Below are 14,429 nucleotides of genomic sequence, written 5' to 3'. Positions count from 1 at the left end.
TAATGACCTCTTGTTACCTCCTCTGTTTCTTTCCGTCATAGTCCTGGAAAACTGGTCAGTAAAGGAATTCAATAGTAAAAAATAAAAAATTATAAGTAAAGAAAACACACAATTTATATAAAACTTGGTAAAATACAAAACAGCAAACACACGCTCCTGGAAGCAAAGAGTTCAGATGTTTAAATACGTATTTAAAAATAAATAAATAAAACAAACACAGAAGGGCTTTGGTGGTAGATATAATAGTGCCTTAAATTTAATTCTGCATCATAGTAACTAACAACTAAACTTCCTGTCATTGCTAGCACAATAACATAGGAAATATACTTGTATGTATATACATTTTTCTGGGGGAAAAAACAAAACAGGAAAAAGCTTTTATAAAGTTAACCACAAAAAAGTGATTGTCGTCTTCATAAAACAATGGTAACAATAACAACACATGCTACATGATACATTGTTAATTCATTTGGAAGAAGTGTAAAACGGTCCATTACTTTTACATTGTACCATGTGCTTTAATTTATTCCATACTGTAACACATTCAAAACAGTGCGATTAAGGCACGGGCCCCATTCATACAACTATTATCAACATTTTTAAGATTCTCAGTTTCCTTCTAAAAGTGGTTAAACCCATGAACTCACATATCAGTTAAATACTTAAAAAAATAACTTAACAAAACTATATTATTACTGTACAACTTTAGTGTGGCATTCTGCCCACTTCCTGAGTCTCAGTCTTTTTCAAAACTTCAGTGCCATTGAACCAAGTGTTTTCAACCTGAGCTGTAAATAAAAAAAAAAGAAGGCATTAATAGTGATAATGTTAAAGGGATGTTTCAGGATTATTTAAATAAGGCCTCATTTCCTAGTTATCCAGAGTGTTGTTGATTTTTTTTTTTTATTCATGCAGTCCGTATATTTGAAGAGTTTAGCGGTGCTAGGCTACTGCTAGGCTAGTGCATGTCTATGCTAACTGGTAGCCTGCATTAAAAACAGTCTGACCCAAGCACAGTGCACCTGAGGCAAATCACTTATAACACCAGACTAACCATATAAATGTCTGTGTTGACTGAATAATTTTTGAAATATAACCATTTTGCATTTAAAATTACTTATATTTGAGCAGCATCAGCTTCCTGGTTGTAAGTTACGCAGCGGCGGAGTGATCTGCCAGCTTACCGGATCTACAGTAGTTTGTTTACCTGCGGCCGCCATTACTACACGTGGAATTCATAAAGAAGCTTTCTACAAATCAGATATGGCAACGCTTGGAGGACTACCCCATGATTATAAAGAGGTTTTTTTAAGCTGGCTACTAGTTACCATAGACATGCACTAGCCTAGCACTAGCCTAACACCACTAAACTCTTCAAATATAATGACTGCATGAATAAGAAAATAAAAAAAATCTCCTGAAATCAACAACACTCTGGAAAACTAGGAAATGATGTCAAAAAATCCTGAAATATCCCTTTAATAAAAAACAACAACACATGTCTGACAATGGCATGAATGCATCACCTATCAGCTGCGTCTGGATCTGTAGCACCACTCTCTGCTTTGGATGTGGAGCCTTGCATTTTAGAGGGAACTACACAAACAAAAAATGATATTCAGAATGTTTACATTGTCAAGTGTTATGCAAGGTTTGGGTAATGTGTATATATGCTTCATCGTACTCCTTTCCAAACCCACCTTGTATCCAGCGTATCTGCGTGGCCGGCCCGTAGCCCTGCTCGTTCTTGGCTGCGATCCTGAAGACCACGGCGGGCCTGTTTGTCTGGGAGCAGTCGATGTGCGCGTTCTCCAAGTGGGACGCGCTGACCGAGCAGGACGTCTTTGTGCCTCTGTAGATCCGGATGAAGGCCATCTGTCCCGGCCGCTCGGAGCTGGACCCCGCCCGGCTCTTCTTCACTGCCAGATACATGGAGTACTCGACGATCTTTCCCGAAGGAGAGCAGGGAGCGTCCCAGGCAATATGCACAGTGTCGTTGAGCTGGAGTGCAAATAAGAGTAAGGTACAGGCATAAACACTTTAGGATACCTGATTTGATTTGGCAATTGGCTTCATTTATTTTATTTGAATCTAAAAAATGAAATAAAAAATTGAAATTGATCAATATAAGAGAAGAAAAGTGTGATCGCCCAGCTTGATTGAAATTGTTTTATCATTAAATTTAAACATCTTACCTCATAGGATCTTACATTTATCTCTGAAGAAAACTACCAAATACAACTACTTGAATTTGAATACTCTAAATGAAAGTTGGGGGGTCTCCAATCTATGCCGTGGTCAATTTGGGGACCTTGCCCTGCAAAATGTTGAAGACACTTGTACGTAGTGAGGGTCTCTATGGTGTAAGCAGCAGTTGTGGGTATTCCTTGTTTGGCAACTTATTAACAGGGTAAAAAAAAGGCAGAATGAAGTAACTGAAAAAATAATAATAATTTGATGCTCTTTCTTTTTTCATGTCTTCTGGTGATGCGATCATTCAACCAATCTATTCATTTCCCCTCCTTTGTGCAAACTTGGCCTCTCAGATTTTATCTCCAAAACCTAATCCCCCTTATCTCCCTCTGATGTAGTCATTCCCACTCCGATCAGTTCTTGCCATGAACACACAGTAAGTAAACTAACATCTGATTACGTTGTGCCAAATATGTTGGGGAGGCCCTCAGCTGTGGAACAACCCTAGACCACCTCCCATATCATCCAATCAGAGATGTATTAAGATTAGGCATGAGCCCACTATCCTTAAAGGAATAGGCCACCGTTTTTACATACTAAGATATGTTCTTACCTCACTTTAGACGTGTTAATATATCCCCGTCTGGTCTTTGTCCGTGCGCTCTGCCAGGCAAACGGAGCACATACGCAGCCTCTCCCACATGTCACATAGCTCCGAAAAAGCTCACGATAGAAGCTACCAAGCTCTTCCACGAGTTCCCTATTTAAATAAAGTTACGTGAAGTGTTTTCATGCGAAGTATATTTACACAGAAATGAAACATGTCGATTTTATAAGCAAATAAAAAGGGGGACTATATTGTGAGGCGTAATGATACGAGGAGCACAGCGTCCGCGTAGTAACTCCTAAAGACTTCCCCCGCTCACTTCCGTCAATAACCTTTAGGAGTTACTGCGCGGACGTTTTACTCCTCGTATCATTACGCCTCACAATATAGTCCCCCTTTTTATTTGCTTATAAAATCGACACGTTACATTTCTGTGTAAATATACTTCGCATGAAAACACTTCACGTAACTTTATTTAAATAGGGAACACGTGGAAGAGCTTGGTAGCTTCTATCGTGAGCTTTTTCGGAGCTATGTGACATGTGGGAGAGGCTGCGTATGTGCTCCGTTTGCGTGACAGAGCGCACGGACAAAGACCAGACGGGGATATATTAACTCGACTAAAGTGAGGTAAGAACATATTTTAGTATGTAAAAACGGTGGCCTATTCCTTTAAAGGGACTATACGGAGTTTAAAAATGTAAAAAAAAACAAGTATTTTCCTCCCCCTACATGTTCCAGCCATGTCCTAATGTGTAGAATGAGCTCAGATCTGTTCACCACAACTGCCTCTAAAATCCTGCACTGTCACTGAGAAAGGTGTTAATTCGGGTCCGAAGTGCCTCATACACAAGCTTAATATAGAAGCTGCAGTTACGCATAAGACCTGAGGTGGCAGTAGTGAGTATAAAATGACTAACTTGCATCTAGCCCCTTTAAAGATAGTGGCTAGGGCAGGGTCAGGGTTAAGACCCGTTAAAAAGAATAGACAACTCCACCTCACTCCTCCTCGTTTGCCATAATAACTACGTTCCAGGGCGGATTTACAGACTTCTCCTACCCTGATATGACGGAGCATGTTCCTAAAAAGGGCATAAGGGCGGGATCTTCATTGTAGACTCTGGGCACGTCGTTCAGTCGTATACGAGATTTCTAAAATGTTTCTTACGAAAACCAGCCTGGTTTATTTCACTGTAACTAACCCAGCGTCATCACAGGAGGAATATCTAGCTGTAGATGGTTTAGGAAAATTAGAAACCAGGCTTTAAAGTTGTTTTTAAGGTGTCTTAAGTGCAATGTTTTCTAATGGGCGACTAGCGGCTATATGGAGGTACTACAGCAATGGCAGACCAATGGCGGCCCCTAGTGTCGTCGTCACAAAGCGAAGCAGCCAGCGGCCATTGGAACCAACTCACCTACGAAAAAAAAGTTCTGCAGTTCAGGGGTTCCCAAACCTTTTTTTGGTTGGGACCCCAAAAATACATAAAAACAATTAAATACAATTAAATAGTAAGTTAATATGTATTTAAACAGTTTTTTTTTTTTGAATAATTGAATGGATTTCACAAATTATGTGATTGTTTTACACACAAAAAATACACGACAAAAGCATTCTTTTTGTTTCTTCTTGGTTGTTCTCATTTCACTGGGCAAGGGGGAGGCCGACAGCTGTGGATACCCTGTCCTTCCCTCCCTTCCTCTCTTAGAAACAACCAATTACCCTCTAAATATCCTTCATCTGCTGCCCTAGAATCACAACATCCCTTTGGCTCCGCTCATGTTACTTGTCTGCCCACGGTCGGCTGGATGATCGGGTTTTTTGCTCTCAAAATGGTTTTATTCATCACATTGTACAAGTCTGCACTTATTTATTTTTATTAGCAATTTTATATCAAGTTGCGCTGCTTGTTGTTTTTGTCCGTCTCTGTCGTACATGTCGATAGCTGCATCTGCACTGTGAGCTTCATTCATTCATATCTTACCTTCGTGATTTTGACCGCAGAAGGAGCTCCAGGGAACCCCGGCTGACAGGTCTTGAACTCACAGACTGGACCGAAGTCTCCAGCCCCAAAACAGTTGAGTCCAGCCACTCTGAACCTGTAGCTGTGCCCCGGGAGCAGCTCCTTCTTCTCTCGCCCCTGAAAGTCCTGAGGTCCTGGGACTGTCCTCTGCACCGCAACACACACACACCAGGATCGTTTGAATAAAGGAGAATCACAATAACTACCAAGTGTAAAAGGTTTCCTTCATCTTACCTCTTTGGTGATACTGCGGCTCATGGCAGATATAGTAGTAGTGCTCTGCTCATTTTCCGACGGGAGGTAATAATGATTGACCTCAGAGAAAAGTGTTTTGAAGACGCCGACATCGAACCACGTGCCTTGAACTGGGCTCTGTTCAGACTGGGAGAGACAACTCAATGTTAAAATCTAATGCAAACATACTAGTAATAAAAAAAATAACTATTATTATTATTATTATGGTTGAAAATATCCTTCTACCTGTTGGGTTATATCACCTCCTACAGTGACAAAGTATAAACATAATAATTACATGCAGTACTATATACATTAAAACTGATATGAGTGCATGAGTATAGACACTTACTGTCACCACCTTGTGCTGTTGTTTCCTTTTCAGCTGCAAACACACACACACACAAAAAAAATCACTAATCGTTTCACTTTTGCTGCTGTTCACTATTTCACAGTAACATAAATTTTCATGTGGCTCAGGGAACTTCGCTTACTGCTGTATTTGGGGTTTGGGATCTGGGTGTCTTGCTCCTCTTTTACCTGGACAGAATCAGAAAACAGTTTGTCAGTCCTGAAGAGGCATGACAATTAGAAAGCATTGAAAATCATTTGGAAATAAAATAAATGAGAAATACAAGGTAGCGCGTATCAGCAAATGCACTTGTTCAAAATTAGTTTATTTGGACGGATTCGGATAGACTCAAGTAGAGTCCGCTTGGCTGCTTTTACCTTAGTGCAGTTCTCCTCTTTATTTGTAGTGTGTTCATTTTGAGACAGACCTTTATTGCCTAGAAAAGAAACATGACAAATGTTATTTTTGGGGGCCAAATCTTTTCATATTTACTTAACCTCTTAACCCTCCCTCTGAACCGAGCAAATTTTGTCCAGTTTGGCTTTACCCAAACCTAAAAGCTTAAAAAACAAACAAACATCAGAATAGCGACGGAAACAAGGATGAAAACGAAACAAAAAAGCGGGGGGGAAAAAGCGATGAAAATGCAAAGAAAAAGCGAAACAGACAAAGACAAAAACTGACAAAGATGCAAAAAAAAACTGACACAAAAACCTGACCAAAACGTTAAAGAAAAGCAATGAAAAAGTCACAAAAACCGACAAAAACATGACAAAACAGAGACAAACGTGACAAAAAACACTTCGAAAATGTGACAAAAACGCAGAGACAATGTGCCAACAAAGTTATGATCACTTTTGTTGGTCTTAGCTTTCCAATGAGGCATTACACTGTTGCTCCCCAGTTGTGAAGCTTTTAGATTTGGGTAACACCAAACCAGAGAACATGCATTCAGTTCAGGCGGGGGGTAAGTGCTCCAACCAACTTACCCGCAGTGTTGTCCTCTGTCCGTTCTTGCGTTGGGTCCCGTTTGTCCTGGATTTCTCCTTTACCTGAGGAACTCACAGGCTGAATTTGGAGGAGGTAGCAGTCGGCTGCAGCTAGAGGGCGCCACGCCACATGGAGCATGTTCACTGTTGATTTGATCAGGAGTACTTGCTCTGGAGTGGCTGGACACTCTGGAAAAATATACAGAAAGTTTGTTATATTGTTGCAATACTTTATAAAATGGCAATAAAGGCAAGGGAAGCTTTTCAAAGGACAGTCTACTGGCAACAACTTCACTTCATTTGGACCACTGAAGTCTGAGCATTATTGGATGTTTTCAGATTCTACAAAGTGATGATGCCACACACACAGATGGGGAGCAGAAGTTATTCATAAAAAACATACAAAAATGTTACACAGAAAATTGTGTATCATTGAGGTAACTATGGTAACTGACAGGATGCAGATTTCCAAGTCTTAGTTTTTTGCTAATTTCTCTGTAATTCTGTAAAAGTTCAAAGTCCTCTCTTCCAACTCATATGAACTATGGTCTATACATGCGTTTCCAATGACATCACGCAAAGTTCCGGCAGCCATTTTGAATACCGAAGTTGCATTACGCAGTACAACATGTTACAATATCGCTACTCAGGATGAAAATGAAAGACAACTGATCGACAGTGGCATTTTTATGTACTCGTAATCATTGTTCAAGAAGAGAAAAGTTAAAACATGGCCCCAGAGACGCACGTTTATGTGATCAAACCAGCAAATGTGGCACAGATGTTGCACCTCTGTCAAGCTACAGCAGAATTTATTAAGATCTGCTTCACTCATCAGACTAAATTAACACATCAAAGAGGAAACAGAAAACCTTTCTCTGTGATTTTTACAGTTTGTCATGTCAACAAAGTCTCAGTCTGAGTCAGTGTTCAAGCTGCTCAAGACGTTAGCATGCTACCGGTTAGCAACTGTCAATCAACTGTCAATGGCTTCAACACGCTGAACACATGTGTGGCTCACATCTATGAAAAGCATGTTGTATCCCAGGCTAGATGTTTGGAGTGTGGTTCAGGGCTTTCTCTTGGAGAGGTCAGAGCTGAGCTGTTGAAGCTAAATGCTAACCAGTAGCATGCTAACATCTTGAGCATCTGAAACACTGGTTCACAGGTTTCTTCCCATAAACTCTCTCTCTGGGGCTGTTTTTTTACTGTTATCTTCTTGAGGAATGTTTTCGAGCACATTAAAGATATAGCGGAGGATGTTCTATTTCCGGGTGGATCATCAAGACGATTGGTCCTCCTAATTGTCAATCATTCTGGTGATATTCTACGTAAGGCCGTCGTGCGCGCTCGCCCCTTGTTAATTTCTGCGCATGCGCACTTTCAGGAGTGAGTGAGTTACGCTGTTAGCCATTCATTGCTGCTCGCAGAACGCACCCAGTCGTTTGAAAATGGCAGAGGGGCAAAAGAAAAAGTGTCTTCAAAGTGTATGAGAAGAAGAGAAAGGCTTCAGAAGAGAGAAACAAGACCAGAGTGTTTTTGGGAGATTCTTCCTCCTCGGAGACAGGTAGAGCGTTGCGCATGCGCATTTTTTTTACAAAGTGGAGAGGGCGGTTCTTTCCTAAAATTCAGGAAAATCCTCCTGTATACCTTTAAAATGCCACTGTCAATCAGTTGTCTTTCTTTTAGACAGTGCGTAGAGATATTGTTAGATGTTGTAGTACAGCACAATTCTACTTCGGTATTCAAAATAAGCGCCAAAACAACAAAAGTCACATGACTGAAAGGCATGTTTTCATACAGTAAAATGATGAAACTGATACTTGTGAGTAATTTGTGCTTTTCACTTATGTGTTGTTGTTTTTTTTGCCAGACATGACTCATCCTCTCTCACCTGTCTCCAGATACCACAGGTCCTTGCAGCAGACCTGATAGCTCCAGCTCTTGCGGTACCCGTCCCGTCCGCTCCACACGTACAGCCGCGAGCCCACAGTCACCGCACAGTGTCCCGCTCGGGCTCTGGGCATCAGCGCGTAAGGTTCCTCCACCTGCGGGCCCAAGCTCTCCATCTGAGGCTCAACCTCCTCAGGCTGCTCCGAGCCCAGGTCCTGCCAGGTCAGAGTGTCTGCGAAAAGTCATAGAAGCTGTTAGGAGACGGCTTAAACTGGAGTCATTCAGCATTTCACATTTAACTGTAGGGGTGAAGTCTATAATGACACTCATTCATAATCTTTTTAATCAGCCAACTCACACATTTTGGAGTAAAATGTGACTAAATGCTTCTATTTAATCTGTAGTCTTTTGGGTAAGTATAATTAATCTAATATGTTTGTGATGCTTGTACACACACTCAAGATAAACTGCTGTAGTCATAGAGCTAAAAGTCACACGTAAAGTTGCGTTTATGTAAAGCATAATTTCAAACAAATAAAAAGTAAATGGAAATAATTACAGAACATTTCACTGTGAATGAAGTAAGAAAGTGAGCTTGTATTTAAAAAAAAAAACTAAACTAAAAAAACAAAATACAAAAAAACTTTGATTCGCCATATCTTTTTTCAAAGAGAACAGTTCTTTATTCCAAGTTGGTGGGATTTGAAACACGAAAACGTTTAGATCACCTAAGTTGAGGATGCTCAAAGAGTTAGTGCAAATCCATTCTTTTCCTATGGCTTTATCCCGCTCCGTCTCAGCGATGGGCACCCAGCCTCCGAACACAAACATCCTGAGGAGAGGCACACAACAAGTTACGCTCACATTCAACACAGAGTTAAAAAATTACAGCGTCGTACTTATTCCCCATGACATTAGCCGTGTGTAAGCTTCTGGGCAATGGTTTGCAGCCTCTCGTTTCAGGCATTGACCACACCATCGTATCTGAATAAAGAATCCAAGTTAGACTGAAAATCATGCAAGTTATAGGCAATTAGCTTGTGCTGCCAATGTGTAATAAATGAATAATAGTAATAAACATACCTAGGTCGAGCTGCCAGAGGTCGTCTAACCGCAGGCCTTGCATCCCCCCGAAAATGTAGAGTTTTGGAGACCCCAGGCCAGTGTAAGCCACCGCAGTGTGCGACTCACGGGGAGACGGGCCTGCTCCTTTCGTCTCTGGGATGCTCCAACATCTCGCTCCTGATGTGGACTGTAACTCCAGCTCAAATAAATCTCCCAAGTATCTAAATAAATAAATAAAATAAAGAATTGTTGGATTCAAAGCAAGATCCTTTTATAGTAATTTGTTATGGCAATAATAAAGTCTTCATGATTATACTACAAAATGGAAGTGAACCGTCCTGTCCATATCTCTAAAATAGGAGTGTGACTATATATCGATTTTACGATATATCGCGATATTTTGCGGGACGATACGATACTTCTTATTCCGATAGATACTTTTGATGACGTCATGCATATTAATGAGGCAGCAATGATCAAGAATTCAGTCAGGACAGCAGGGGGCAGCACTACAGTTTTAAGCACTTGGACCAAACACTGTCACACAAATAAATTACTTTTAATGATAGTTTTTATAATTATAAAGAAGATTCATTTGGGGTTGACAGACATATCTATAGACCCATGTTCAGTATGTAAGTCAGGGATCATTTATAAAAGGGGTACAAAGCACATGATTTTTTTTAAAATAATGAATAATATGTAGTATGTTAAAATAAAGGGTAAAAGTAGGTTATTTTTGTGCAATATATCGATTATCACAGTATCGTATTGAATCGTGAGGTACCTAGAGCAGTGTTTTTCAACCTTTGTTGAGCCAAGGCACATTTTTTTCATTGAAATAATCACGAGGCACCACCTGCAGAAAATGTTCTCATCAAAGTGTCTTTGCTAGGAACACCGTATAGTCTCGCTAGCCACAATGCCTCAATACATCACTAATTCTCTTGTCTCAAAGAAATTAACTACCTGATATGGAAGAGTATAATATGGTTACTCTGCCGATCAGTAGACAGCACAGACACTCGAAAACACTACATTATTTGTGGATAATAATGCATTTGTTTAAAAAAAAGTTGACTGGATCATTTCCCAAGGCACACCAGACAATATCTCACGGCACACTAGTGTGCCACGGCACAGTGGTTGAAAAACACTGACCTAGAGGTTCCCACCCCTACTCAAATTCAAATATTAAGAAAAATATTGAAGTGTGTTAAAATGACGCAATCCCAATTCCAAAAGTTAACACAGTTACATCAATAAGCCCTTCATTACAAAGAGAAAGAGTGTTGCATAATATAGCTGCTAACAGAAGGGGGTAACTGTCGAAAAGATAAATGTACACTGTACCGTGGAGTGTTGCCATTCGGGTCCTCACTGACATTGGCCAACCCTCCAAAAAGGTAACATTTGTTTCCCAGAAGAGTGAAACTGTGACCGATTCGCGCGCAGGGTGAGGAGCCCGTCTTAGGAGCTCTGGGCTTCAACTTCTTCCACAGCCATCGACTTGCCTGAAAGACATGAAAGCAAAATCAACTGAAGCCTCAAAACAACGTCCATGATGAACAGATATGAGGGTTATCTTATCTACCTGTAGTTCATAGAGGCTACTGGAGTATTTCCCAAATTCAATCATCCCACCGAAGATGAGTATTCGAGCCCCATCGCAAACCAAGCCATGGGCAGCACAGCCTGGGGGGATGTCGCCTCTCACTGCTGGGAGGAACCACTGCTTTGATACTGCCAAAAAAAAGAGGGAAGTGATCATCGATAATGAGTAATCAAAAAGGTTTAAAGTGCTTTTTTTTAATAGTTCGTCAAACAGGAAAATTATTATATTATTTTTCATTTCATTTTCATTTCATTTATCTATTTCATTCAAAAAGGGAGAAGATCAAGTCTTATAATATCTGCCCCTTTTGTTACATCAAACTTTACATGCTATCCTTGTTTTTATGTACACACATATTACAATATTTTACAGTATTTACAGATTTTTTTTTATATTGAGTTATTTACAATATTTAAAATACAGAAAGATCATATTCATGTCTATTCATGAATGTTTACAAATAGTAAATACAAAACCATGGTATTCACGCTGTTCAAATATCTCATTATTCATCGTCCAAGGCTAATGTTCATACCATTGTAGCTTTCTCTTGTCTCAAACCTTTCTTGGATGTTCACTGGCAATATTTTTTTTATTTGCAAGAACTGAAGGATATTATATTCAACTATATCATAACATTTTCGTGACTTACATTTAATATATAGTGGATTTGATGGATCTCTATATCTAATATTGTAGTTTTCAGAGCCCGTTTATGTAGAATGAACAGTGGCTGTTTGTATAGGCCTCACTGGCCTGGGCAGTACATCCAGAACACTGCTGCTCCTGACAAGAACCAGGAAATACGACCATATTAGTCCAGTGCTCCGGTCTCTGCACTGGCCTCCTGTCACTCAGAGAATATAATTTATTTTCATGGTTTAGCACCAAAGTAGATCACAATGTTCAAATCCAGACTGAAAACAGTTCTTTTTGCCCATGCATATGACAACTGAAAATATGTTATCTGCACTCTTGCCTTTTACTGTAATTGATACATTTTATTTTGATGTTTTTAATTGATTTGATCTGTTTTCTTGTAATTTGATGCAGCTGTGAAGCTCTTTGAATTGCCTTGTGTATGAATTGTACTCTACAAATAAACTTGCCTTGCCTATATACGTTTTACAAGCAGAGCCCTAATCTCCAAACAGGAAGTTAAATGTGGCATAATCATTGTGTTGTGTAAAGTGAGTAAAGCGGATTGATTTGATTCTGGACAAAACTAAACTATTAAATATAATTTGTTATCCAATATGTTTTTTATCACATCCAAATAATCTTTATGCCGTCTAAAACACATAAGGAACATGGATGGCTAATGTTTCCAGACTGAGATGCTTTTAAAGTGGGAATATATGATAATTCAAGAAGATAAAGTCGACACGCGACCAACAAAACACACACTGGTGGATTCTGTTTTGTTTACATCAGACAGAAGTTACTTATTCCGATACATTGAATGTCTTCTTCTACTTCGGCGTTATTACTCATGTGCAGAGTTGCGTTTAATAAAATGTCCACGCAGATCTTTTGAGGAACATGGAGCCACAGAAGGTTGAATGAAGGTTCACGCTTTTTACTGTCAAAGCTGTAACGTCAGGGGCGCGTGCAGGGTCAATGACAGCATCGAAGAAAGCTAAAGCTAAACATTACCTTCCAAACGATGCTTTAATTGTGTTAATGTGCACATTGTTACGCCGGCAGCACTTTGGGTTCACAAAAGCGGATTATTTTTTGCAGCTTTTACACTTTTGCTGTATGCTAAAAACATTAGCCACTAGCCCGTTAGCTTTAGCATTAGCTCACCAGTGTTGTATACATGGAGGTCTTCCGCAATCCCCTCGTTTCCACCGCCGAAAACAATGAGCAGTTCTCGGATGGCCGCTGCTCGATGGCCGTGTCTGGACCGTGGGATGACTCCGCTGACGGACTGGACTCTCCTCCATATCGGCTCCTCGGTACCGGGGGTCATCTTACCGCGTCCCCAAGGCTTGGACCCGTCCCGTCCCGGAGTTTGGGAGTTTGGGAGTTTGGCGCTGGAGACGTTTCAAAGACGGAGGCGGAGCGCGAGCGCAGAGATGCCCGATGGAGGAGAGCGCTCACTCGGAGGGATGGAGGAGATCTTATAATACAACCATGATGGAGATCCATGACCATGATCACCTACAAAAGTACTAGTGAGCTGAACAAATATTCAGAAAGTTACTTGGAAGAGGACTGTAGCCATTTTCTATGCAAGCCTCCCAAGACTAGTCATACTTATTTTGGTGGGTTCCTCAGGAGTTGCAACTACTACATTTTACATATGAGAAGGGTATTGTAGGGGTGTGTATAGACTACTAGAGGAACAAGTTTTCCCTTTGATAAAATGTGCTTTTTTATTTATTTTATAAATGAAATGTAAATAATGTATGTTAATATTATGAACTGTATTGTTTTATGCTTTTTGTAGTGTTTTGTAATTGTCTGTCTCAGGGACTGCAGATAGAAATTAGCACCAAGAGCTATAGTCTGGTACAAAGCATATTTTCAAATGCTAATTAATGCTCCTGTACAATGTACATGTTCCTGTAAAAAAAAAAAAAAAAAAAGGTGACAAAAAAGCAATGAAAATGTGACGAAAACACAATATAAAAAGCCACAAAAGTGCAACAAAATGCTATGGAAAAAGTGGCAAAAAAATGAAAAAGATCAGTTTAGATCAGTGTTGTAGGTCTTAGCTTTCACTAGGCTGTGAGCTCAAGTGCATAAAGATTCACAGTTTCACTCTAGCCACAGACTGTATGTTCATTGGTGAAACTCCCCACCAAAACAAATTGGTGGGTTATGGGCCATAACCCACCTATTTGTTTTATAGGGCCATAACTTATGGCAGTCTTGACCACTCAGCTCAGGAGTGGGCAGAGTTTGACCTGTTACCTGCCATTTTAGAGTTAAAGTTATCCAAATCTCAAAGTGTATTGACCTGAGACCTTACAGCATCCCCTCCTGGAACCGCCACCTTAACGTGGTGGAGGGGTTTGAGCAAATGAATGATCCGGGGAGCTCTGTTGTCGGGGGCTTCGTGTCCCTGGTAGGGTCTCCCATGGCAAACTGGTCCTGGGTCAGACAAAGAGCGGTTCAGAAGCCCCTTATGAGAGACCAACAGACCCGGTTAGAATCGTGAGGCCGTCCTTCTGTGGACCCACCGCCTGCAGGAGGAGCCATAAGGGGCTGGTGCAATGTGGCAATGTGATGTGGGGCAGCTCCAACAACTGCCCCCACGATCCGGCAACGGACAAGTGGAAGAAAATGGATGGATGGACCTTACAGCATACACCAGTGCAATGCCTCATTTGAAAGCCAAGTCCTTCTAGTTTCTAAAACTATACGATCTGAGTGAAACACATCTTACATCACCGTTCCTAACCCTAACCCTACAACCCCCACAACTACAGCAAGAACCCAGACCCTTTAT

General features: G+C 40.5%; 1 protein-coding gene across 1 annotated transcript; it reads right to left on the bottom strand.

Annotated features, from left to right (window-relative positions):
- Positions 1-283: 283 nt before the first annotated feature.
- Positions 284-13,013, bottom strand: hcfc2 (host cell factor C2). Its single transcript, XM_079552191.1, has 16 exons — positions 12,779-13,013; positions 10,949-11,097; positions 10,708-10,868; positions 9,373-9,575; positions 9,189-9,273; positions 9,018-9,121; positions 8,291-8,521; positions 6,397-6,585; positions 5,717-5,834; positions 5,509-5,626; positions 5,408-5,440; positions 5,056-5,229; positions 4,783-4,968; positions 1,701-2,001; positions 1,527-1,596; positions 284-788 (listed from the first exon to the last, which is right to left on the bottom strand). Exons 1-16 carry the CDS (start codon positions 12,942-12,944, stop codon positions 779-781), a joined length of 2,298 nt encoding a protein of 765 aa, XP_079408317.1. The 5' UTR covers positions 12,945-13,013; the 3' UTR covers positions 284-778.
- Positions 13,014-14,429: the final 1,416 nt, after the last annotated feature.

Source organism: Gobius niger, assembly GCF_951799975.1.
Source record: "Gobius niger genome assembly, chromosome: 2".
Taxonomy (NCBI): Eukaryota; Metazoa; Chordata; class Actinopteri; order Gobiiformes; family Gobiidae; genus Gobius; species Gobius niger.
This window is presented reverse-complemented; position numbering and strand designations above follow the sequence as displayed.